Raw genomic sequence first — 27,213 nt, 5'->3', positions numbered from 1 at the left:
ACTCTGCTGTCCCATTTCATAGAGAAATTGAACCATTGGACACTTCCTGTTTCACACTGAGTATTTAAATACTGCATTCCTGACATACTGTAGCTCATTCAAATATTTTGTATGACTGTACTTTATATTTAGTTATACTGTTTATGCATATACATATACATTTATACATATTTATTTATATACTGGATTCTTGGCATAGCTTACTCTAATATACCTACTGCTAAACATACTAGGCTTGGGCGGTATTCTGCATATACTGTATACTGGGGTATTTGGAAATAGCCACGGGATGGTTTTTCAATACTGTTGAAAATATTTATTTGAAGTTTTTCAATACATTTGACACATTTCATATTTGTAGCTATTTTTTTAAGTAAATACCTGCAGTCAACTTGTGCAATACGTTAGGAGATAAAGATCACATACTTCATGTTTATCCGTCACATTATTTTACATTATGAAGCTTACTTAGTTCCCCAGCACAGTTGAGCCAGTCACGTGTTTGTTTGCAAATAGCACAACAGTAGAAAGCAGGAGCAGGTGACAGCGGTCACGTTTTATATTGAAAGTCAACTGTGTTTTTATTTGCTTCAATAGAGTGAAAAGGGACGTGCAACTACAGTTTTCCTTTACAGAAAATACATTAGTGCAACACATTCAACATAAAATAGCTTCATTTCCATCAGATGACAATAGAAGTGCAACGTTGTTTGGCTAGCAGCCACACAAGTAAATGAGCTTACAATGAAAAGGCAAGGTATTTTTTGCATAACTATGTATGGCCATCATATTTCTAATGTTCAGAGCTATAATAGAAAGCCAGCTACATTTCCTTAATGTTTTGCTTAAAGTTAATCTAGCATTTTAAAAGAAGCTACACATCAGAGTTTAGAAGTGCAACTGAAGCACACAATCAGTCTGATAACGAGCATAAATTACAATTGGAAGCATTTTAGATCTGTTTTTACAAAACGCAGCAAGATGTTTTTTTTACGCGTTTTATCTTTTTTTCCTGCGTGAAAAAATTATGCATCTGATATGCATCTGTATTCCCAGTCATGTGAAATCCATAGATTAGGGCCTAATTAATTTATTTCAATTCACGGATTTCCTTATATGAGCTGTGACTCAGTAAAATATTTGAAATTGTTGCATGTATATTTTTATTCAGTATAGCATATCTTGTCTAAAATCTTCCAGTGTACATGCGTATAGTTTGCATTTTGATTACTGTTACGATGCTATTTAGGTTATTAATTGGCTTTGTCCCAATGTTCTTGATTTATAGTGCTTTTTTCTCCCCAATTCCGTGGTATCCAATTGGTAGTTACAGTCTTGTCCCATCGCTGCAACCTCCGTATGGACTCGGGAGAGGCGAAGGTCGAGAGCCGTGCATCCTCCGAAACACAACCCAGCCAAGCTGCACTGCTTCTTGACACAATGCCCGCTTAACCCGGAAGCCAGCCGCACCAATGTGTCGGAGGAAACACGTGCACCTGGCGACCGTGTCAGCGTGCATTGCGCCCGCCCTGCCACAGGAGTCGCTAGTGCGCTGCCGCTCAAACCTTTCCCTAACCTGGACGATGCTGGGCCAATTGTGCACCGCCCCATGGGTCTCCCGGTCGCGGCCGGGTGCGACAGAGCCTCAACACGAACCAGGTTCTCTAGTGACACAGCTAACACTGCAATGCAGTGTCTTAGACCACTGCACCACTCGGGAGGCCCTGTATGCTTTAAAAAAAACATTTTACGGTATTGTTAGGAGCCGGTAACATATGCATTTCGCTGCACCCACTACAACATCTGCTAAACTGTGTACTCGACCAATAAACGTTGATTTGATTTTGTTTAGTTGAAAACCAGGGATGCTCTCACACATAAGCCAGAGTATACAACACATAATGAATACCTGCTCTTTCCACGACATAGACTGACCAGGTGAAAGCTATAATCCCTTATTGATGTCACTTGTTAAATCCACTTCAATATGTGTAGGTGAAGGGGAGTAGACAGGTTAAAGAAGGATTTTTAAGCCTTTGAGACAATTGAGACATGGATTGTGTATGTGTGCCATTCAGAGGGTGAATGGGCAAGACAAAAAAATTTAAGTGCCTTTGAACAGGGTATGGGAGAAGTGTCAAGAACTGCAATGCTGCTGGGTTTTTCATGCTCAACAGTTTCCTGTGCGTATCGAGAATGGTCCACCACCCAAAGGACATCCAGCCAACTTGACACAACTTTGGAAAGCAATGGAGTCAACATGGGCCAGCGTCCCTGTGGAATGCTTTCGACACATTGTAGAGTCCATGCCCTGACTAAGTGAGGATGTTCTGAAGGCAACTAAATATCAGAAATGTGTTCCTAATGTTTGGTATATACTCAGTGTATGTTTCTGAGCAATGAGACAATGGAAGGAGACAAAACTGATGTGATTCCAACAAACATGTAAAAAAATCTACCACAATGTGCAAATCCCTTCTAAGGAAAGGTTACTAATCTCTCTCTTAATGGAAGATAGCCCTAAAGGGTGAGGATGTCACATTGAGTGGGATGGAATGAAATCCTGAAGCTGTTTTGTTGAGAGGTTAAGTTTGTTGGTATCTATTGCCATCTTGTGGATTTCTATCAGTACTTCAGCCTCGCATACAAAGAGGTCTCATGGTATCATGCACCAATATAATAATAAAGTGACCTATATTAAACTGCAACACTTCAATTTAAATGAGAAAATACAATTATCATTGTATACAATAGAGTTCATACAGATTGCTAAATACTTTTGAAATTATTTAGCCAATTAGTCAAATTAACACAATGCTAAGCGAGTTCAGAAACACTTTAGGGAGTGGAAACATGTTTCAACCCATACCTACTGCTGATTGTTTATAGAAAGTCAAGATTGTCCAAACAAGTCTCCTAACTTGGCCATAAAGAGACTATATGAAGCAGGAAAATTTTAAAGCATGATTTCCACCTGGATAGCGACAAACTCAGATCTGCGAAAAACCCACCTTGTATTCAATCCACTCTCTCTCTCTCTACCCTCTCTCTCTCTCTCTCTCTCTCTACCCTCTCTCTCTCTTTTCACAGCTCATCTTTGTCATCGTCTGCTTCAGCTCCGATGGGACAGTTCACCCCGGTCCCCTTCAGACAGCAGTAGCCCTTGGGGACCTTCTTCAGGTACTGCTGGTGGTAGTCTTCCGCGTAGAAGAACTCCTGGCCCTCTAGAACCTCTGTGGTGATGGATCCATAGCCCTTCTCAGATAACACCTGAAATGGACACAAGGTCAAAATACAAGAAAGGTATCATGAACGGAGCCAGGAGATTTCCCTCCTGACCAGGAAAACATTCTAGATTCTGTTTTTGAGGCATTAGTCAGGTTACATGGTCAGGAAATGCCCTAATCATAACAACAGCTACAAAATGACTTCAAGGTTTTGTTCACTAGTCAGAAAATGTAAGAAAAATAACCGGAAATGGTGCTAAACTGCTCATTTTTCATTATCCATTACACAACATTTTGAAATGTTTTGCTACGATATGCCCAGAACATGAACCAGGTGCACTTTATCCAAAGATAATGGATCTGCTCTCTGACTTAGAAAGCAGCGTGGTTGATTGATTGACACATGAAACAGACTCTGTTTCTCTATAGCGTTGGCTCTGTTCCCTCGCGCTCTGGGTAGCTTTGAGCTCTCCATAAGTGTTGCAACATGGTGTAAGCACCTCGAGAGCAGGATTCAAACACACTCTACCTGCTGAGGGAGTACTCCTTTGCAGCAAAACACACGGCTTCCCTCCACCCGCAAAATACATTTAAAGACTAGCACTCTGGAGACCCCAACAGAAACAATCATTCTAAGGTGTGCTGGATTGTTCACCGCCACAAGGGGATCCCTTCATCCTTCCTCGATTCTTTGCATCCTCGTTGTCTTGGCCTTGTTCTCAAAACACATTGGAAAGTCCGAGAGGAGGAGAGAGGATGGCAAACATCGCAGAGAGACATTGTACTGCTACAGAGCAGGGAGAAAGAATAAAGCCGCGACATGCAGTACTAGCCTTCAGCCACAAGGCAGCAGTGAAGAATTTAGAGTGGGATTGTGCTGGAGGTGATGCCCGAGGTGGTGGTTCTCTCTCTATGTCAAAGCACTGACTGCCCCCAGAAAACAGACTGATTTTGATGGGAGTGGTTAAGGTTAGTATTTGAGAAGGTAAGTTGATCCTAGATCTGTAGCCAAAGGATCATTTAGAACCCGAGCACATTCAAAACAGCATTCAAGACCATCGGTCCTCACTGGCCAATAGGGTTTGTGATGAGATATTTCGGACTGACATTGCATCAAAATCAAACGCCACATTTGGAGAAGTTGAGGGACAAAATGCATTGCACTTATATCAAATGTAGGATATTCCTATGGCAAATGCACTGTTATAATATACACATTCCCCAATGATGTGTAAGGGATTGCCACCCCTTTGCATATTTTACAATGGAGGGCAGCTTTTCCAGACTATAAATAGGCCCACTGCCCACTCATTATAGACAGAAAGCCCCAGGGCATCAGATGCATTAGAGGTTTGTTTTTATATGAGAGGAATACAATGCCCAAGAAATGGCCTGATGACAGCGAAGGAATAGGCTACACTCTCAAGCCTGACTCTAATGCAAGTCACAATACGGCAGCCGTTTTGAGCCCATAAATCAGAATGCATGCAGTTACGTCGTGTCAAAACGCCGTAGTGGAGCCGCAAGGCTCACTGCGGCTTGAGAATCGGCTAGCGCTAGTGTTAGCAATGGGTCTGACTGAATAGCCTTTGAGTGCAGGGCACCTTAGCGCCACACTAACCCCAGTGAAGCCCTGCATTGCGAGCTAGCTCAGTCAGCCCATCTTCACGCCTGTCGGAAAGGCTTGGCTGTCAAAGGCACTACGGCCGAGCGAGCGTGTCTCTCTCCCGTGTGACGACGGAAGGACCGTGGAGAGCGGGCTTCACCGTAGCTCCAGTCAAGCGAGAAAACAAGAGACACCCCCCCACCGTTAGAGAGAGAGACGGACGCCCGACACAAATAAAATGTGACACACCGAGTAAAGAAAAAGAAAGGTTCACTCTCTATTTATCTACCGTATTCTCTCTATTTCTACTTCGGAAGGCCCACGCTGTAGAGAGAGAAAGAGAGCGAGAGAGACAGAAAGAGCGAGAGACAGACAGACCGAGAGAGCGACAGAAAGAGAGAGTGACACACACAAACACATTGAGTCATCAGTAGGACATTATTAGAGGAGTTTTGCCCTCACCATGGACATGGTCATTTATGCAATCTTTTTTTTAAAACATGGTTGACAGTTCTGTCAAAAGCAAGCTAAAGGATTGTTCCTTTTCCCCCCCAGTCCTCTTCTGAGTAATGCTTCACAGATGAATGACATACGTAATATCTAAACAGAGCACACAGCATCCCATAATAATGTTACTACAATACAAATACGTTACTCAATCAAAGAACGGTTGCTCTAAAAAATACACGTATATTCTCATCTTCAAACAGTGCACTCTACAATATCGTGTACATTTTTTTTTTTTATGTCTCGAAAAGCAATATCTCATTGTGATATAATATTATAATATGATGCTCCTGACATGTTAAAGATTCCCTATGTCAGGGATCATCATCTACATTCAGCTGCAGGACAATTTTTACTGGCACTGATGGTCAGGGGGTCGGAACATCATCTGCAAAGTGACAGCAAAAAGCCCAAAAAAGGATATAGTGCCTTCGGAAAGTATTCAGACCCCATTGACTTTTTACACATTTTGTTACGTTACAGCCAGATTCTAAAAAATTTTTTTCCCCCTCATCAATCTACACACAATACCCTATAGTGACACATTTTTTCTAATTTATAAAAACTACTGAAATATCCTAATTATATACGTTATTCAGACACTTTGCCCAAGTTCAATCTTGGTTTCATCAGACCAGAGAATCTTGTTTCTCATGGTCTGAGAGTGTTTTGGTGCCTTTTGGCAAACTCCAAGCGGGCTGTCATGTGCTTTTTACTGAGGAGTGGCTTCCGTCTGGCCACTCTACCATAAAGGCCTGATTGGTGGAGTGCTGCAGAGATGGTTGTCCTTTTGCAAGGTTCTCTCATCTCCACAGAGGAACTCTAGAGCTCTGTCAGAGTGACCATCGCCAAGGCCCCTCTCCCCCGATTGATCAGTTTGAACGGGCGGCCAGATCTAGGAAGAGTCTTGGTGGCTACAAACTTTTCCATTTAAGGATGATGGAGGCCACTGTGTTCTTTTGGACCTTCAATGCTGCTAAAATCCCCAGATCTGTGCCTTGAACACATTCCTGTCTCGGAGCTCTACGGGCAATTCCTTCCACCTCATGGCTTGGTTTTTGCTCTGACATGCACTGTCAACTGTGGGACCTTATAGAGAGTTTTTTTTGCATTGTCATTATCGGGTGTTGTGCGAAGATTGCTGAAAAAAATGACATAACAAAATGTGGGAAAAGTCAAGGGGTCAGAATACTTTCCGAAAGCACTGCATAACTTTTGACTAAAACATAATCATTTCAAACCTTGCTTGCATTTGTTTACGGTCACATATATCTCTCTATTATGTGTGTGAATACTTTGGAACAGATTTCCAAAATTAAAATTATGTAGAGCTGATTTGTTGCTGTTTTTACAGTTTTTTTTTATGTCCAACAATAAAACTTTAAAATAACATATATATATATAGAAAAGAGGGTGGAAAGAGGGTGATGAAGAGGAGAGGGGCATGGAGATGGATAGGCAGGGAGAGGTAACGGCAAATAAGAGAGGAATAGGGGAGCCCCCTGCTCTTCACTCTTTATCTGGGGAAAAAAGGAGGACAGAGAAACGGAGTAGAGAGAAGAAACTTTAGAGGCCTGAGTATTAATGTCTTCTCCTGACAGGTTCGGGACAGCGACAGAGCCATGAACACTTTTGAGTGTGTGTGTGTGTGTGTGTTTGTGTATCCCTACTCTCCAATTATGGCCTTTGTTCTTTATGGGAACAGTGAACTGACAGCGCACATCATATACAGTTCCAGTCAAAAGTTTGGACACACCTACTCATTCAAGGGTTTTTCTTTATTTGAACTATTTTCTACATTGTAGAATAATAGTGAAGACATCAACGCTGTGAAATAACACATATGGAATCATGTAGTAAACAAAAAGTGGTAAACAAAGATTCTTCAAAGTAGGCACCCTTTGCCTTGATGACAGCTTTGCACACTCTTGTTTTGCACAGCTTTGCACACCCTCCAGCTCTCCAGCTTCACCTGGAATGCTTTTCCAACAGTCTTGAAGGAGTTGTTGACCACTTGTTGGCCTTCACTCTGCGGTCCAACTCATCCCAAACCATCTCAATAGGGTTGAGGTCAAATTATTGTGGAGGGAGCACTCTATCACTCTCCTTCTTGGTTAAATAGCCCTTACACAGCCGGGAGGTGTGTTGGGTCATTGTCCTGCTGAAAAACAAATGATAGTCCCACTAAGTGCAAACCAGATGGGATGGCGTATCGCTGCAGAATGCTGTGGCAGCCATGCTGGTTAAGCGTGCCATGAATTCTAAATAAATCACAGACAGTGTCACCAGCAAAGCACCCCCACACCATCACACCTCCTCCTCCATGCTTCACGGTGGGAACTACACATGCGGAGATCATACGTTCACCTACTCTGCATCTCACAAAAAATCTCACATTTGGAATCATCAGACCAAGGACAGATTTCCACCAGTCTAATGTCCGTTGCATCTTATTGGTGTCCTGTAATAGCGGTTTCTTTGCAGCAATTCGACAATGAAGGAAGGCCTGATTCACACAGTCGCCTCTGAACAGCTGATATTGAGATGTGTCTGTTACTTGAACTCTGTGAAGCATTTATTTGGGCTGCAATTTCTGAGTCCCACTTAACTCTAATGAACTTATCCTCTTCAGCAGAGGTAACTCTGGGTCTTCCTTTCTTGTGGCGGTCCTCATGAGAACCAGTTTCATCATAGAGCTTGATGGTTTTTGCTGCACTTGAAGAAACTTTAAAAGTTCTTGAAATTTTCCAGATGAACTGACCTCCATGTCTTAAAGTAATGATGGACCGTCATTTCTCTTTGCTTATTTGAGCTGTTCTTGCCATAATATGGACTTGGTCTTTTACCAAATAGGGCTATCTTCTGTATACCACCCCTACATTGTCACAACACAACTGATTGGCTCAAACGCATTAAGAAGGAAAGAAATTCCACAAATTAACTTTTAACAAGCCACTCCTGTTAATTGAAATGCATTCCAGGTGACTACCCGATGAAGCCGGTTGAGAGAATGCCAAGAGTGTGCCAAGCTGTCATCAAGACAAAGGGTGGCTACTTTGAAGAATCTGAAATATAAAACATATTTAGATTTGTTTGACAATTTTTTGGTTACTACATGATTCCATATGTGTTATTTCATAGTTTTGATGTCTTCACTATTATTCTACAATGTACGAAATAGTCAAAATAAAGAAAAACCCTGGAATGAGTAGGTGTGTCCAAACTTTTGACTGGTACTATATGTAAAGTACATTTGCCGTGTGAGTGGGTGCTACGTTCTGTGTATCCTCTGTGAGAGTGTGAGTGTGCATGCTCATTTCTGTGTGTGTGAGTATGTGTGAGTGCGCATCTGTGCACGTAGGATGAAGAGCGTGTGAGCGCTTCTCTGCTCATCCCACTCACAGACCGGGTCAGGCATCCATTTTAGGTTGCCTCTCAAATCTGCAGCCAGAGTGCGGTCCTACATTTTGTTTGGGAGGCAGCGAGACACCAACCAGCGTGGCTGTGCTTTTTCACAGCCACAGCACTCTAGCTACACGCTGTGATATCACACAGCTCACCTATGAACACTCCTTTAATTTCGACTTATCCATGACTTTCGAAATACTTATTCTGTATATGTACATATGAATGCACGCAAGTATATGCATGTGTTACCTGCATGGGTTTTGCATGTTCAATAGTGAACGGTAGGTGATTTTAGTAGCATTCAGAGCCTTTTTCACTGTGGCGGTTATAAACTAGAGGGTGGATAAGTAGGACTAAGGAGTGTGTGTGCGTGTGTGTGTGTGTGTGTGTGTGTGTGTGTGTGTGTGTGTGTGTGTGTGTGTGTGTGTGTGTGTGTGTGTGTGTGTGTGTGTGTGTGTGTGTGTGTGTGTGTGTGCATGTGCATGTGTGTGTCTTTGTGCGTGCGTGTGTGTGTGAGATAAAATACAGACTATGGGGATAATAGAGATATATATCACTGATAGTTCAACTCAAGAGTATGCTGAGACACAACGTGGTGCAAGGACATACAGTTGAAGTTGGAAGATTACATACACTTGAGCCAAATACATTTAAACTCAGTTTTTCACAATTCCTGACATTTAATCCTAGTAAAAATTCCCTGTCTTAGGTCAGTTAGGATCACCACTTTATTTTAAGAATGTGAAATGTCAGAATAATAGAGAGAAGGATTTATTTCAGCTTTTATTTCTTTCATCACATTCCCAGTGGGTCGGAAGTTTACATACACTCAATTAGTATTTGGTAGCATTGCCTTTCAATTGTTTAACTTGGGTCAAACGTTTCGGGTAGCCTTCCACAACCTTCCCACAACAAATTGTGTGAATTTTGTCCCATTCCTCCTGACAGAGCTGGTGTAACTGAATCTAGTTTGTAGGCCTCCATGCTCGCACACGCTTTTTCAGTTCTGCCCACACATTTTCTATAGGATTGAGGTCAGGGCTTTGTGATGGCCACTCCAATATCTTGACTTTGTTGTCCTTAAGCAATGCTTCACGGTTGTGATGGTGTTCTTCGGCTTGCAAGCCTCCCCTTTCCCTCCAAACATAACAATGGTCATTACGGCCAAACAGTTCTATTTTTGTTTCATCAGACCAGAGGACATTTCTCAAAAAAGTATGATCTTTGTCCCCATGTGCAGTTGCAAACTGTAGTCTGGCTTTTTAATGGCGGTTTTGGAGCAGTGGCTTCTTCCTTGCTGAGCGGCCTTACAGGTTACGTCGATATAGGACTTGTTGTACTGTGGATATTGATACTTTTGTACCTGTTTCCTCCAGAATCTTCACAAGGTCCTCTGCTTTTGTTCTGGGAATGATTTGCATTTGTTGCACCAAAGTACGTTCATCTCTAGGAGGCAGAAAGAGTCTCCTTCCTGAGCGGTATGAAGGCTGCGTGGTCCCATGGTGTTTTACTTGCGTACTATTGTTTGTACAGATGAACGTGGTACCTTCAGGCATTTGGAAATTGCTCCCAAGGATGAGCCAGACTTGTGGAGGTCTACAATTTTTTTCCGGAGGTCTTGGCTGATTTCTTTTGATTTCCCCATGATGACAAGCAAAGAGGCACTGAGTTTGAAGGTAGGCCTTGAAATACCTCCAATTGACTACTCCAATTGACTCAAATGATGTCAATTACCCTATCAGACGCTTCTAAAGCCATGACACAATTTTCTGGCATTTTCCAAGCTGTTTATAGGCACAGTCAACTTAGTGTATGTAAACTTCTGACCCACTGGAATTGTGATACAGTGAGTTAGTTATAAGTGAAGTAATCTGTCTGTAAAAAATAAAATAAAAAATGACTTGTGTCATGCACAAAGTAGATGTCCTAACCGACTTGCCAAAACTATAGTTTGTTAACAAGAAATTTGTGGAGTGGTTGAAAAACGAGATTTAATGACTAAGTGTATGTAAAACTCCCGATTTCAACTGTACGTAGACACATACATGGACACACCCAGACAGGCACACAGTCAAAGACCACACATAGGGAAGGACGGGAGTTTTATGGACCAAACCAAGGTGACGAATTGGATAAGGCATTCCTTAGTGACTGTAAAAGAGCACAGGTACTCTACACTCTTTAGAGCCCCGAAAAGAGCAGTTCTGCCCCCATTGAAGAACGCCTGGGTTTCTCCTCTAAACTTTATAGCCCGCAACCCCCCCCCCCCCCCCCCACACACACACACACACACACACACACAGCTCTTTAAGCCAGGCTCTCTTATCAGAGGGCACACTTGCTTCGCCAAGGCTCCGATCACATACGCTGGCGCACGCACGCACACACACAAAGGTGCACACACACACGGGCGCAGGCACGCACACACACTCACTCAATGCACTCTGGCTGGCTTGTTAAAAACCATTGTTCTACACACAGAACGGAACGCGGTCACACCCTCCCCCCAACTTCCTACAAACCCCCTAGCCCACCTCACCCCATTCCCCGCCACGCTTCTCCCCTTAATCAAACCCTCCCATTCCTCCTTTCTTCCCCCTAGCTCAGGAGAGACACTGCAGGAGAGAGACAGAAGGAGAAAATATGAAAAGGAGGAGAGGGAGAGAGAAGTAGAGGGAGGAGAGAGAGATGGAGAAAGAGAGAGAAATGTAGAGGGATTGAGGGAGAGGGAAAGACAGGAGAGGTAGAGAGATATGGAGACAGAGAGAGAGAGAGAGAGAGGGGGGGAGAGACAGAGAGAGTGTGTGTGTGGGGGGGGGGGGGGCGTTATGGTGCTCCTTAGCACAGCAGCGCTGCTGCAGAAGTCTTTGATGTTCCGCACATTTCAAATTTCATTATAGCGAATTCTCCACCTCCTCCTCTCCTCATCCCCCTCTCCTCTCCTCCATGCCCTCCCCTCTTCTCACGCTTAAACAAGCTTTTCTGCCTCTCTATTTTTTGTTGTTGCTTTAAATACGCACACTATCTTTTTTGTGCCGCTGTACCGAAGTTAAGAAACTGAAAGCCCTGCAAAAGGAAGGAGCCTTGTAAGGGTTAATTATTCATTGGGCTGTGTGTACGTGCGTCTGTGTGTGTGGCAGAATCTTGGGCAGCCTCTAGTACCTATTGCCAAGCCAACCACATCTCTCCAAGGATGAGGATGTGCTTTTAGGGGGGCACACACACATACACACACGGGCACTGTACATACACACACACACACACGTAAGCACACACAGTCATGCTTGCAGTGGACGTGCGTGCAGTACACACACACACACACACACACACACACACACACACACACACAGAGCACCAAATCGTAATGAGACGGCAGAGCAATAGTAATTTCACATTACATCAGCTATTTTGCAACGGACAGATTCTTTGAAATCCATAAGATGTGCTTTGGCACTGTACGAATGAGGACTTGAGGTATATAGAAAAGACTAACCATTTAAGTTATCACAGAGAGACGGAAGTCCTTCTATGGCAGGGTTCCATTCATTAAGGTATGCAACGAAAAACATTTTGCAACACAAATTGGAAATAAGTGTTTCTTATTGGACAAGTGGTCCTTCTCTGTTTTATTCCTTTTTTGTCCATTTCAGTGCCTAATGAACATGACCCAGGCTTACAAAACAAATCTCTCTCTACAATATGCAATTGTTCAAAACTAACCAGCAAGGCCACAAGCTCCCTGAGAAGCAAACATTTGTTTCAACAGTTTATTGTCAACTGCTTTGACCGTTGTGATCTTGAACGGCCCCAACCGCAGCAAGCCCCCTATCTGCACATACAGCCAATGACTGGGGTTAGCGGTTAGCCTCTCAATGACAATGACTGGGCTTAGCAGTTAGCCTCTCAATGGCAATGACTGGGGTTAGTGGTTAACCTCTCAATGACAATGACTGGGGTTAACAGTTAGCCTCTAAAGCCCTGATCTTTTCTACTGGAGGCCAGTTTGTGAAACAAGCCATCTCGCCTATTCACCCCATCTTAGATTGACAACCTGCGCCTCTCTCTCTCCTCTCTCTCTAATGGCACATTAATCCAAACCGACTCTGAGACGCACATGAATTGCCTAATCCATTCCTCCATCCCGTCCTAAATGGGATTCATAGGAAATGAGGGGAATGGGATCGCCATGGTAACTGATCGGTCCCAGGGTCAGCGGTCATGGACTGGTGGGCTGTCAGGCTGCTGTGACAGCGACCCCCCCCCCCCCCCCCCCACCTCCCTAGCCTTGGCCTTGGGCAGGGGTCAAATGTCAGGCAGGGGTGGCAGCTGGGACCAAAGAGAGGGGACAAGAGGAGCTAGGAAGGGGACAGGGAGGGGATGCAATCAGATCACAGAGCCGAGACTGAAGGGCTGTCAAAAGGCCGCTGAGCCCCCCCCCCACACCCCCCCACCCACCCACACACACACACAAACTGATTCAGAGGGGTTAGGTTAAATGCGGAAGACAAATTGAATGCATTCAGTTGAGCAACTGACTAGGTATCCCCTTTCCTTTCCTAAATCGTAATGAGACACATGAACCTCACACCCCAGGAACCACCACACACACATATATTATGACCCCCCCAGAGGGGTGGAGGGCTAGGTCCGTCTATCCGTCCAGACTGTCACAGAAGGACAGTAGGACATGCCCTGCCACCTCTGTAACCTCAGTGTCAGCCAAGAGCCCAGTGACCTGACTCAACAGAAAACAAGAGGGACAACAGAGTCCCGCTCAGTCACAAACCCTGCTGAGGCCTCTGCTGTGTCAAGCATTTCACTGTCTCCTCAGTGCAACTGATGCGAAGAGGCCCAAAATGGCACCTCTGTAGACTAAAGGGTCAGACACACTTAGAAACCTGACTGCCGATAGGTACTTACCACCTCTGCCCAGAGTGATGGAAGTTAACTTTCTGTTGTTCACATAGAACAGTTCTACCTCCAATTTGCTTTGTTTAAATACTCCAGGCCACAAGGTGGCAGTGGCTTGTTGACTTGTGCCTGTAGCTATTAAGCTAATTAATGTTCTAACATTGTTGCTAGCTAGCTAGAATATGTAGTAAGCCCTTGTTGATACTAACCAGATGGCCTCAACTAGATATAATTACATCACAATGGATTTGTTTTTGAATTAAGCTGCCTGTTAACTGTAGAGAGTCGGTGGAGTACCTAGCTACATTGTGCTAAATGGCGATGCTAACCATTTAGCTAATGTTAGCTAGCAAGCAGGAAGGGATAATGCTAAGTGAGGATCCTTGAAAATGAAAATGGTTAAGGTAAGGGTTAAGGTTAGGTAAGGGTTATTTTTCAGTTTAGGGTTCAGGGTAGGGATGTCCCAAGTATCCCGGATAGCACTAACCATGGAATAATGGAGAGTGAATTAAATTATTTAATCAAAATCTTGATATATCACGAGCTTGGTAAAGCATTTAGTGTTGTGTGCATTGTGCTGCACTTACCACCCCATTTGTTTCATATGAAGTGTGTGTGACTGCCTGGTGCACATTATCAAACTCAACCTAACAAACCAAAAAAATCCTTCAAGCACAAGATTCCTTAGCTAGATGTAAAGACGTGAAATAGGGAAATAGGGGTTGGACAACACCGGGGAAAAGTGCCCTCTTTTTTTTCCTTTTTCTTGTCACTTTTGTTGGCTTTCCCATGTGGAGGTTTGTGTTCTCTGATTGGCTCAAAGTCAAGTTCTCGACCACTGACGAGCATTGCGAACTGCAAACTGCAGGTTCGTCGGTACCAGGTCGGAACACAGCAGGGGCGTCTTTTATTCTAGCAAGAGAAGGAACGGCCTCCTACGGTGCTACAGTAAGTACCTGGTTCTATGATATTGAAGGGTTATCATTTGCTAGCAATGAATCATGACTTGCTGGAGACAAGTGAACCCGAGGAGCAAAAAGTAGTCCGTGTTTTTACACAGCGGCACTTGTGATATCAAAATTCCCTAATAATGACGTAATGTCAACGTAAAGCAGAGATTCAGGTTGGTTTAAACCAGTATTTCCCAAACTCGTTCCTGGAGACCCTGGGTTTTGCGCTAACACTACACAGCTGGTTCAAATAATCGCAACTTGACGATGAGTTCATCATTATTATTATTATTATGTAGTGCTAGGGCAAAAAACTAAACTGTTATCTTAGTGTAAGAGGCAACGTGCTAGAAGTGTAGTGTTAGATCATAGTGTATGTGAGTACACTGACAAAACAATAGGAACACCTACTCTATCCACGACATAGACTGACCAGGTGAAAGCTATGATCCCTTATTGATGCCACCTGTTAAATCCACTCCAATCAGTGTAGATGAAGGGAAGGAGACAGGTTAAAGAAGGATTTTTAAGCCTTGTGACATTAATACATGGATTGTGTGTGTGTGTGTGTGTGTGTGTGTGTGTGTGTGTGTGTGTGTGTGTGTGTGTGTGTGTGTGTGTGTGTGTGCCATTCAGAGGGTGAACGGGCAAGACAAAAGATGTAAGTGCCTTTGAACGGGTTTTGGTAGTAGGTGCCAGGAGACTAGTTGACTCAAAGAGAGAGAAAGACGGTAGTTGAACAGTTTTGAACAAATTGATTTCTTCAAAAATTAAGAAGAAGCAAGAGAGAGTGAGACATTATTTTTCACTTTCACTTACTTAGCTAGCAAATGCAACTAGCTAGTTTAGCCTACTCAAACACCCGGATCAAACAGAGGGATGCTATGTTAGCTAGCTGGCTATGACTATCCAACACTGGAACTCTTCCAAGTCAAGATAAGCTTTTGGTTTTACACCTTTATTGCCACCGGGGCTCGTAGATGTAACTGCTAAACTGCTTACTGACTGTACACACTGTACTGCATGATTGTAGCGGCTTTACTGATGCGTTAGTTCTATTAGCTACAGTATGCTGATTATGACGTTACTTTAGCTAATATGGTGACAACCATGTAGGCTGTGTGTAGAGGTCAGGGCTTATGATATGGTTTGGCTTTCACCTGGTGACAGACAGCTGTTATGCATTGAAGTCCACAAGCGAAGGGAAAAGGTGAGAGAAGGGGAGCGCCTAGACGCTCCAAGGAATACAACGTGGCTGCTATGAAAGTGAATTGTGTTTACATGTGATCAGGGTGTATCCATTCCACTGATTCTGTTGAAAAAATGTTTCTTAAACTCCAGCAAACGGAATGAAACTGGGATAAACATACCTTCATTTGTCCAATAGAAACTCTCGTTTGCAAATTGTTGGACTAATGATCACACCCTAGACCAGCTAGATGCAGGCAAGAGTGTGCAAGGCGCTATTAAATGTGTCAGTCTGTCACCTAAAACAATTATCTTGACCTGTGTGCACCTACATTGTAAACTTTCATTCATAAGCTAGGTTGTGGGTGTAGGGAACGTTCGAGTATCATGTTAGTAGCCTAAACCTATCGAGGTCACATTGAGCTGGGTGAATTGAATATGAATGACAGTCATCCCAATATGCTGTCATAGAAATAAGGCCACGCCTTACCGTCCTCCCTCATCTTAAACGGCACCGACCGCCACGGGTGCGTGTGTGCGCGTGCGTGCGTCTATGTGTGTGTAAGTGCACACGGGTGTGGGTGTGTGCGTGTTTGTTCGTGTAGTTAGCGTAGGGTTAGAAGGTTTTTCAGTACCTCTTGGTAGGCTTGTCTGGTGCTGAGAGCCAGCTCCTGTTGAGAGGGACTGGAGGCGTAAATGGCTGAACGGTACTGGGTTCCATAGTCTGCCTGCTGCTTCATCCCTGAAAGCACACCGACGAGACAGACAACGCAGGTAATTGTAGTAGAAGTGCCAACAAACATTGTGATGTACACATCATATTTTTGCCATGAAGGAGCAGACTTGATTGGTCAAGATTGTAGCATACATTTTCTACGCCGCCTGGCTACATTTCCATACTGTATGAAAAAATTATTCAAATTGTAAGTGAACTGAAATTACATTTGTCATTGAGTTACCCATTTAAACATCTCCGTGCGTCTATTTCTATAGAAGTGCAGCTCTTTCTCTTGTGTTGTAGACACAGTAGTGGAGGACAGGCAGTGTATCTGTTTCCCATTCTCAGTCTGCTAGCGCGGCTTGTCAAGCTGTGCTCTGCAGCTTGTCAATATTTTCATCAGCTTTACATCAGACGCGTTGGAGAAGACTTGGCTCCCGTATATGTACTGCTAAGTGGCCAAAAAGCTTGCTTCTATTTTCTACTTTTGAAATGCCACTATCCTGGGGGACGTTTGGCATCGAATGGCATCAGAGTCTCTTTCAGGCCGTCTGTCCCTCTATTCATCGCTCTCTTTCTCTCTCTCGCTCTCGCTCCCTCTTTTCACCATCTTCCCCTCTCTGGTCCTTCTTCCCATCCCTCCCTCCCTCTCAATTTCACTCTCTGTCCTGCTTCTGATCCCTTTCTCCTTCTATCCCTCCGTCATATTCCCCCCCCCCCCCTCTGTCCCTCTCTTTCTCTCTCTCCTTCTCTCTCGGCAGGGCTGGATGAAGGCCATTTTACCCCCAGCTCCCCTCAGTGCGATAAGGCTTATGGCTGCCGCCAAAACACCTTCATCAAAGGGCACAACAACGCTCCCTGATTGGCTGCCCCAGCGCCGCCGACCGTTCCGCGTGACCTTCCCGTGTGACCTCCTAGGGTCCCTAACCAGCCACCGCCACAGTGACCATCGCCGTTGCCACTTCATGCCCCACATGGCTTTCACCATGACGTAGGATGACAAACAGTTGAAAACAAATATTTTGGAAGCAAAAGGGACTCAGGTAAACTTCTTTTTTTTTTTTTAAAGGTGGAAGGGGGGAGAGATGAATGTAGGAGGAGAGCAGAAAGATAGAATGGATTAGAATAAAATAGAATATAATTAAATGGAATTAATATAATATAATATAATGGAACAGAATAGAATGGAATAAAATAAAATGTTATAGTTTTCACTTCAGAGGTTGTGATGGAGTAGAGGGAGACAATGATGAAACCAAGGAATCCATGACATGATCCACGGCATCATCCTATATCACGATTAAATATTGTAAATCATGTCACATTTGATCCCTCTTACTCTTCCTTTAAGAACTCCTCAGAGCCCCAAAAATAATCTAATACTTAAAAACTCCCCATCTCTGCCCTCTTTCCTTCTCTTCCCCTTTATTTTTAAGGGCCCTTATTTTTCTCCACCATCCATCAAAGAGCATCAGAAATTATTAATGAGAGCCTCCCTGCTCCTCTTGAATAATTCATGAGTGCCTTGCTTCTGAAAACAGAGGGGATAATGGGGGGTGTAGAGGGGGCTAGGGGTTACCCCACCCTCCGCGCATTTCACAAAAGGTCACCCACCTAACCTACGCACCACCAAGCCCTAATTAAAATTGTGTTCTTAAAAAAAAAACGATCCCCTTCCCAAAAAATGAACACACCCCAAACAATCTCAAAATGTGGCAATAAAAGTTGGGTGATAAAAAGTTTGTTTTCTGAGTTCTAGGGAGATTACTAGTTAGTAGTGACAACTCTCCCCAACAACACATCTCGCCTGCATCCCAAATGGCACCCTGTTCCCTGTGTGGTGCACTACCGTTGACCACAGCCCTATGGGCCCCGGGCCCAAAGTAGATGGAATCGGGTGCCATTTGGTACACAGCCCTCTTGGTTGTGCTTTAAACCCTCAAGAGATTTCCTACTTATCCATTCTCCAGAAAGAAAATCTCTTTCAGCACTAACTCCGGCACATACGTACACACTACAGTCCCTGCAGCTAGCTTCCTACTTCTGGCAGTTGTTGGATGTGGATACATCCTAAAAGCCTCTTTCTTTCTTTCGTTCCTTTCTGTCTCTTTCCTGTATTTCTCTCTCTGCCCCTCTCTCTTTCTTTCATCTCTCTCTGCCACTCTGATGAAATCGCGTGGCCGGATGAGGAGTGTGTGTGTCTGTGAAACGTGTGTGGGTATGTGTGTGCATAGGTCTGAGTGTGTGTGTATTTGAAGCATGTCTGTGCATTGTGTGTGTGTGTGCACATTTGTGTAGGCCTTATACTATGCACAGATTTGTGTGTTTTTCAGTTGCAGGCAAAAAAGTGGATGAAACGGTAAGAAGTTAATCAGATTAAGGGGCACGCCGGCTGCTATAAAAAAAGGCAAGCGGGAGGGAGGGAGGGAGGAGGACGAGGAGTAGGGGTGGAAAGAGGGAAGAGAACTGAGGGAGAAAGGTCTACTCGAAATGATGATGAACCATTATTCAGAAAACAAAATGGCAGACACCCCCACCACCATCTCAGCCCCTCAGTGCTTAACACTTTGTTCTAAAACACCCAAGCCAAAAGATAACAAACTATGTTTGATGGAGACGGTGTTATGGTGTAAATGTGTGTGCCCCCCCCCCACTCCCTTATCCCGTTAACAACTTAAAGTGCTCCGATTAGCCGCTCCTTCTCGCCGCGTTCCTCTCCTCCTCTCTTTTAGTTCCCTTCTCACCCTGCTGTCGGCAGTGCCACGCGCCTTTGCACGCAAATATACGTACACACACACACACTCATGTCTCCGTGCCTGGCAGAGAGTGGAGCAGAGACGAGGACAACTCAGAGTCCCTCAGTGTCATAGTCGGCAGCTAGGACAGAGCAGAACAGAGCGCATGGATTGGCAAGGAAGCCAATGTAATCCTGCACCATAACCTTGCACATCTCGCAATAATTCACACCAAAGAACAGAACCAAGACAACACTGGCAATTTTATTCAAATCGACTCGCATAAAAAATAAGCCTATTAGGCGTAAGGCTATCCGATGTGATTAGAATAGCTTAACTTAGCCCACAGTAATATCTACACACACAATAACACTTTTTCTATTTTCAGAGACAAACACACTAAGCACAAGCCAAACTCCTTCGTTCACAGCTAGTATTCAAATTGTATTCTATTCTAAACTTCTATTCTAAAGAAAGGCAGTAGTACTACAGAACAGTACTAGAGGAGAGCCGCAGTGCCACTAAAGCCCCCAGTGTTGGAGCGACAGCCAGTACCCAGGTAGCGCTGTGGCCCGCGGGACTGCTTGAGCTGTGTGCGTGCCAACCCAGAGTCCGACCGCTCCACTCACTGCTGCTATTTTTGCCCCTGTCTTACGTAACCCGTTGCTGACGCGCAGGAGAGAGAAACGTAAGAAAGACCCCCTCAGGGCCCGTACACAATGAAACGTGCGTGTAAATGTGCACAGAGCAGGATGGCAGTCACACAAACAAACAGTCACCCGTCCCGTCACTCCATCGCTCTCTCTCTCTGACAGGGTGAGAGGGTAGGGGTTAGGTGTAGGGGATCATTGAGGAAGAGGGCACAGCTAGCCCTTCAGCTAACCCTGCTAAAGTAGAACAGGGCTGCTCATCAGAGGGTTGGCTGAGGGTGACGCACGGACGCACACACACTGAGGATCATGGAGAGAGACAGGGGAAGACGCTCTGCTTGTCTGCTGCTACTCCTTGTACACAGCCATGTTATTGCTATTTCATTGTGCTATTATATTGTGCAACTTTTTTCTGTTTCTCTACTTGTTCATGTTCTAACTTGTCAACTGCGTTGTTGGGAAAGGGCGCGTAAGCATTTCACGGTAACGTCTACACTTTTGTAATCGGCGCATCTGACAAATACAATTTGATTTGATTTCATCACTGTGTCATCCAAGTGTGTGTGTGTGTGTGTGTCTGTCTTCTAAATAAAGCCATGCTGTCCTTTTACTATCTGTACAACCATATGTACTACTGCTAATATGAACAGTATATCAATGCACAACACACCACTTGGGGTCTTCAAGCATCAGTCTAGTCAGTGTGTGTGTGTGTGTGTGTGTATACAAAAACCTCACCTCCTATCACCACATATTGGTGTATTTGGGGGGGGGTTCACCGGGTACATGTCTGGTGATTGTTTGTTGTGTCTCATCACAAGCTAATTCATCTCCTCAATGAGATATTAACGCCATACCGGGAGGCCTCACCTACTACCACACACACACACAACGTAGGCAATCTCCATAAATTCGACCTGTCACCCCACCCGTCGTCAGTAATGAAGTGACACGTGGTAATGAGAAGGGGAGTGGGACACTTTCAGCATGACGGAGGGGTGCGGGAGGGGGTTAAGGTCACCCCCCAAGAGGGCGTCTCGCTTTAGATAGGGGGTTCCCCTAAAATATGGCAGGGGGGAGATGTGTGTCATTAGGGATGCGTGTCTTTTCCAGCTGGGGAGGAGGGGAGGTAAGATGGGATGGATGGATGATAGCAGACAAATGTGTGATGGCGTCACTGGCTTATAGGGGGAGGTAGAAAGAAATCAAATAAAAAGGGTCCCGCAGTTCGTTGATGCGTTTGGCAATTTGATTTATGTGGAATCCTCTCGACATTCACATCCGCTATGTTGGTTTGTGTGTGGGAGGTAGAGGGAGGTATTTACGTACTTATATGCCCTGTACCATATACTGCAAAACCTATCTCTTACCTCTCTGTGTGTCCATGCATAAGCTAACTCGCAGAACGGGAAAAAAATAATGGAACCTAGTGAAGAGAAACATGGAAAATGCATCAATGCAAATACAGGTTCCGTGGTCCTGGCGTAGCGTAAACAGGCCCGCAATTGAGCAGGACACAGCAGTGTGGCACATTCAGATGCATTATGTCGAACAAACATGCCTCTCTGACATGTAGAATAAGGAATCGGGTCAGCTCTATTCGTGCCATTTCATTCTGCAACGATGGACACGTGGAGCCTACTGAACGTGGCCCAGGTCTATCACTTCAACAGTCACACAGCGAGCGCGTCGCTGTCTTCTGAAGAAAACGGTTGCGTCGGCCATTTTGTTGCCTTGCTCACTGACGCAGCAGCATTGGCAGCCAGACACATGGTGGGCATGTCTTCAAAAAATGTACGAAAGAACGAGAAAGAGGGGGAAGGAGGAAAAAAAAACAGACGAGAGGAGACAAAGGGGGGAGGGGGGGGGTAAGATGAAGAGTGGGGGTTGATGATGGGGGAAGAGAGAGAGGATGAGGAGAGGAGAGAGTGACTAAGACATAAAAGGGGAGCGTGAAGATGAGCGGGACGGCCTCGGGGGGAGCGGTCGACTCATAGCGCCGCTCTGCTCTGCGGATGTGCTGACGGGACAAGAGGAGAGGGGAATGAGGAGGAGAGGAGAGAAGGGGAGAGGAAATGAGAGCAGAGAAAAGGAGGGAAGAGGAGAGGAGAGGAAAGCATCAGCTCTGGGGTGTTAGGGGATGAGGGGGAGGGGGGGATGGAGGGATGGGAGGAGGAGAGGGGTGACTGGGTAAGGAAAGGGGAGATAAGATGCTCTTATCCTCCAGACAGATTGAGAGCCCCGGGGTCCGCTGAGAGAACAGGGGGTTGGGTCCCTCTTTTAACAAGGAAGTAACGAACTGCTGAAGCAACCAAGCGTGTGTGTGCTCTCTGTATATGTGTGTGTGTGTGTGTGTGTGTGTGTGTGTGTGTGTGTGTCTGTCTGTATGCGTCTCTTCGTGTATGTGTGGGTGTGTGGGTGTGTGCTCTGTATGTGTCTGAATGCGTTTTGAGAGTGCGTACACGTAATGTCTGTGATGATGTATATGCGCCCAAGAGAATCTACAAAGCTCTTAGTACAGTAGTTTTCGAATCCACACAGGAACAAACGTTACATTTGAGTATTTCCATATGCAGATGTCACATACAGGGTTTGATCATTTTACGACACAGCAGTGTGTGTATAAGAGTAGAGTGTGTGTGTGTGTGTGTGTGTGTGTGTGTGTGTGTGTGAGAGAGAGAGAGAGAGAGAGAGAGAGAGAGAGAAAGAATTAAAGAAAGAGAAATGGAGGGTGTTGGTGAGGAGACAGAAAGAACAAACTTCTAATTTGTGTTGAGGGTATGCACGTACGTCTTTATGCAACATCCAAGAGAACTCACCAGATTAAGTGTGTTACTGAATATGGAAACAGGGCACAAAGAGGAGGCTGCTGGGAGTATCTGGTTGGCTGGGAATGTTGCTATCCTAGCCGTGATTGGTGGAGGCTATGCAGTTCGACATCACATTGTTGGGACTAAGCCCTTCTGAACTGAGGCAAGGCAAAAAGGCAGAGATCTCACACACGCATGCACGCTCACAAACACACAATGGGAAGAACTGTGTGTGTGTGTGTGTGCGTGTGCGCGTGTGTACAATGCCTTCAGAAAGTATTCACACCCCTTGACTTTTCCCACATTTTGTTGTGTTACGTCCTGAATTTAAAATGGATTAAATTCAGATTTTCTGTCACTGGCCAACACACAACACCCCATAATGTCATAGTGGAATATTTTTCTAAATTTTTACGAATGATTTACAACTGAAACGCTGAAATGCCTTGAGTCAATAACTATTCAACCCCTTTGTTATGGCAAGCCTAAATAAGTTCAGGAGAAAAAAATGTGCTTAACAAGTCACATTTGCTCTTTGTGTAATAATATTGTTTAACATGATTATTGAATGACTAACTCATCTCAATACCCCACACATACAATTATCTGTAAGGTCCCTCAGTTGAGTAGTGAATTTCAAACACAGATTCAACCACAAAGACCAGGGAGGTTTTCCAATGCCTCGCAAAGAAGGGCACTTATTGGGTAAAAATTCTAAAAGCAGACATTGAATATCCCTTTGAGCATGGTGAAGTTATTCATTACACTTTGGATGGTGTATCAATACACCCAGTCACTACAAAGATACAGGTGTCCTTCCTAACTCAGTTGATGGAGAGGAAGGAAACTGCTCAGGGATTTCACCATGAGGCCAATGGTGACTTTAAAACAGTTAAGAGTTTAATGGCTGTGACAGGAGAAAACTGAGGAAGGATCAACAACATTTTAGTTACTCCACAATACTAACTTAATTAACAGAGTGAAAAGAAAACATGCAAAACATATATTATTCTATATTTTGTATTATTATATTATTTGGCAGAAGCCTAGTCATGGAAGGTTTGAGGAACAAACACAAACTACCCCTGCCGTGAGTCTCATGGATGATTGGCTCCCAGACACATTAACACAGTCTGTCGTTGACTTACCCTCCTGAGACCCACCCAACCCCCACTGCCATCACACGTGTGCGCGCACGCACACACACACACACACAGAAACATACACACACACCCATGCTTCCTTCTGCTCTAATACACACTGGGCCCCCCCGGGATTGGGTCCTGTCTGAGGAGGGCAACTTTTCTTTTGCATGTGTGCATCGTGTGTGTGTGTGTGTGTAAGGTGCTACCTTGAGTGGGGTCGTGGCTCTCCCAGAACACCTTGAGTAGCTCCTCCAGACTGATGTCCTCGGGGGAGAAGACCACCCTCACCACCTCAGCGTGTCCTGTCAAACCTGGGGACAAACCAGATGGTTGTGTTCATTAGGCACGAAAGGTGCCATTTATTTTCCCGTTTGCAAAATGTTTTTCTACAGTGTGACAAAAGGAATGCAACCCAAGGTCATAGCAGTGTCGAACACATCATAGTCACATTTGGACTCATGCAACTCCATTCCATAGACGTTTCCATTCAATTGAATAGAATATTATCGGTGAACACATCTTTTCATCTATCCTACTGTGAGAAGGCTGATTGATCATTTATTTCTGTGATCATTATCATCGTCATCTTGTAAAGTACTTTGCATGCCCCACTTACACATCAAACTATAGCAATTATTTTCTAAAATGTGTTCCTTTTCTCCTTTGAAATCAATTTATTGACACCAGCAGCTATTACATAGATATAATGGTCTAGCTGAATGTAGAAATCCTACGGAGTGCGCTTTAAAATATTCACCCAGCATCACATGTAATATATTAAATTTGCTCAGCACCGCTAGTGTTTGGAAGTCTGCCCATTAACGTTGCCTGATTAGAATGTAGCCTCTGTGTGAAGAGGAGCGCACAGTCACATGCACACACACGCGCGTGAATCCACTTGAGATACATGTTATTGCTAGAGGCAGCGTGGGTGCACAGCAACTGTTTCGAGTCGGAAGTTGCCAAAAGCACACAGGCACTGTGGGGGGCACCTCTCTGGCTGCCTGCAGCTGCCAGGACCCCAAAGCTTCAACAAGCCGCCTGGAGGCATCCGGAGAGTGGGTCCTGCTCAGGGTCAGCTGTTACACACATACACGCACATATACAAACACATATACACACACACACTCACTCAGCTGGTGCAGTAAGACTCACATCCACATATGCAGACACAAAGCAATAAGCAAGCTGAGGGTCGTATATAGGGTTGCAAAGGGTCGGAAACCGTTTCGGTAAATATCCAGATTTTTTTTATGGGAATTTAAGCCTTGGAATTTTGCTTAAATTCATTTAAAAAAAGTTGGCTTATAACAGTGAACCTGTTTTGTGGGATACACATAAGGGAATTCTAGGTCTTGTGGCATATTTTGGTTAAACTATCCCCAATCCAATGGAATTGCAACCCTCTGCATGCACAGTGCATTCTTTCATCACATGTACAGCTGATTCTCAAGATCTTGGACACGAGATGCTATTGAGCCCACACTACTACACTGTCTGAGCCTAGGACTACATACTTTCTGGTAAGATGGGATTACAATACTGGGTGGTATAGTTGATAGTTGATTTCTTCAAACCAAGCTGCTTACCTATTGCAGATTCAGTCTTCCCAGCCTGGTGCAGGTCTACAATTTTGTTTCTGGTGTCCTTTGACAGCTCTTTCGTCTTGGCCATAGTGGAGTTTGGAGTGTGACTGTTTGAGGTTGTGGACAGGTGTATTTTATACTGATAAAATCAACTATGGGAGCAATTATTAGGAAATGGAAGAGACATACAAGACCACTGATAATCTCCCTCGATCTGGGGCTCCACGCAAGATCTCACCCCGTGGGGTCAAAATGATCCCAAGAACGGTGAGCAAAAATCCCAGAACCACACGGGGGGACCTAGTGAAAGACCTGCAGAGAGCTGGGACCAAAGTAACAAAGCATACCATCAGTAACACACTATGCCACCAGGGACTCAAATCCTGTAGTGCCAGACATGTCCCCCTGCTTAAGCCAGTACATGTCCAGGCCGTCTGAAGTTTGCTAGAGAGCATTTGGATGATCCAGAAGAAGATTGGGAGAATGTCATATGGTCAGATGAAATCAAAATATAACTTTTTGGTAAAAACTCAACTCGTCGTGTTTGGAGGACAAAGAATGCTGAGTTACATCCAAAGAACACCATACCTACTGTGAAGCATGGGGGTGGAAACATCATGCTTTGGGGCTGTTTTTCTGCAAAGGGACCAGGACGACTGATCCGTGTAAAGGAAAGAATGAATGGGGCCATGTATCGTGAGATTTTGAATGAAAACCTCCTTCCATCAGCAAGGGCATTGAAGATGAAACGTGGCTGGGTCTTTCAGCATGACAATGATCCCAAATACACCACCCGGGCAACGAAGGAGTGGCTTCGTAAGAAGCATTTCAAGGTCCTGGAGTGGCCTAGTCAGTCTCCAGATCTCAACCCCATAGAAAATCTTTGGAGGGAGTTGAAAGTCTGTGTTGCCCAGCAACAGCCCCAAAACATCACTGCTCTAGAGGAGATCTGCATGGAGGAATGGGCCAAAATACCAGCAACAGTGTGTGAAAACCTTGTGAAGACTTACAGAAAACATTTGACCTCTGTCATTGCCAACAAAGGGTATATAACAAAGTAATGAGATAAACTTTTGTTGTTGACCAAATACTTATTTTCCACCATCATTTGCAAATAAATTCATTAAAAATCCTACAATGTGATTTTCTGGATTTTTTTCTCCAAATTTTGTCTGTCATAGTTGAAGTGTACCTATGATGAAAATTACAGGCCTCTCTCATATTTTTAAGTGGGAGAACTTGCACAATTGGTGGCTGACTAAATACTTTTTTGCCCCACTGTACATAAAAATATTTATCTTACAAAGGAGTTGCTTAATCTAACTGCTTAACTATTTATCTCTACACAGAATTGTATTTGTTTTTTTTTACTCATTTTTTTCTAATCTTTAAAGGAAAATGCCACGGGCACTATTTGATGTGTCGAGACATTTCACTGCAGTTAATGTAGAAGGAAAAGCTGTGTACATTTGCAAATACTGTGCCAAATCATATGTGAAGAATGCAACAAAGATGCAGAATCATCTGGCCAAGTCCATAAAGTTCCCTCAGCGCTCACAACAGCAACCTCTGACAAAAGTCCCTCTACTTCTATTCGAGGTGAAAATGATTAATCAGACACCTTATCGATTGCGACAGCTCATAGTCCTCCTGGAATCATATGTTTTTTGACTCAATGGAGGAACGTAGTCAGAGAAATGCTGATGAATGTCTTGCTTGAGCTGCGTACGCAACTGGTTCACCTCTGATGCTCACAGGCAATGTGTATTGGG

At 44.3% G+C, this 27,213-nt stretch overlaps 1 protein-coding gene across 2 annotated transcripts in view; it reads right to left on the bottom strand.

Annotated features, from left to right (window-relative positions):
* Positions 1 to 301: 301 nt before the first annotated feature.
* Positions 302 to 27,213, bottom strand: part of msrab (methionine sulfoxide reductase Ab) — a 43,048-nt gene continuing 16,136 nt past the window's right edge. For both annotated transcript variants that reach the window (XM_020500830.2, XM_031788408.1), the window contains exons 4-6: positions 24,062 to 24,166; positions 16,433 to 16,539; positions 302 to 3,270 (exon numbers count right to left, since the gene is read on the bottom strand). In XM_020500830.2, coding sequence (XP_020356419.1) covers positions 3,085 to 3,270; positions 16,433 to 16,539; positions 24,062 to 24,166 — 398 coding nt within the window. In that variant the 3' untranslated portion in view covers positions 302 to 3,084. The remainder of the gene's footprint in view (positions 3,271 to 16,432; positions 16,540 to 24,061; positions 24,167 to 27,213) is intronic.

The sequence above is a fragment of the Oncorhynchus kisutch genome, linkage group LG14, assembly GCF_002021735.2.
Source record: "Oncorhynchus kisutch isolate 150728-3 linkage group LG14, Okis_V2, whole genome shotgun sequence".
NCBI lineage: Eukaryota > Metazoa > Chordata > Actinopteri > Salmoniformes > Salmonidae > Oncorhynchus > Oncorhynchus kisutch.
Note: the sequence above shows the minus strand (reverse complement) of the source record. Positions and strands in the feature narration are given on the sequence as shown.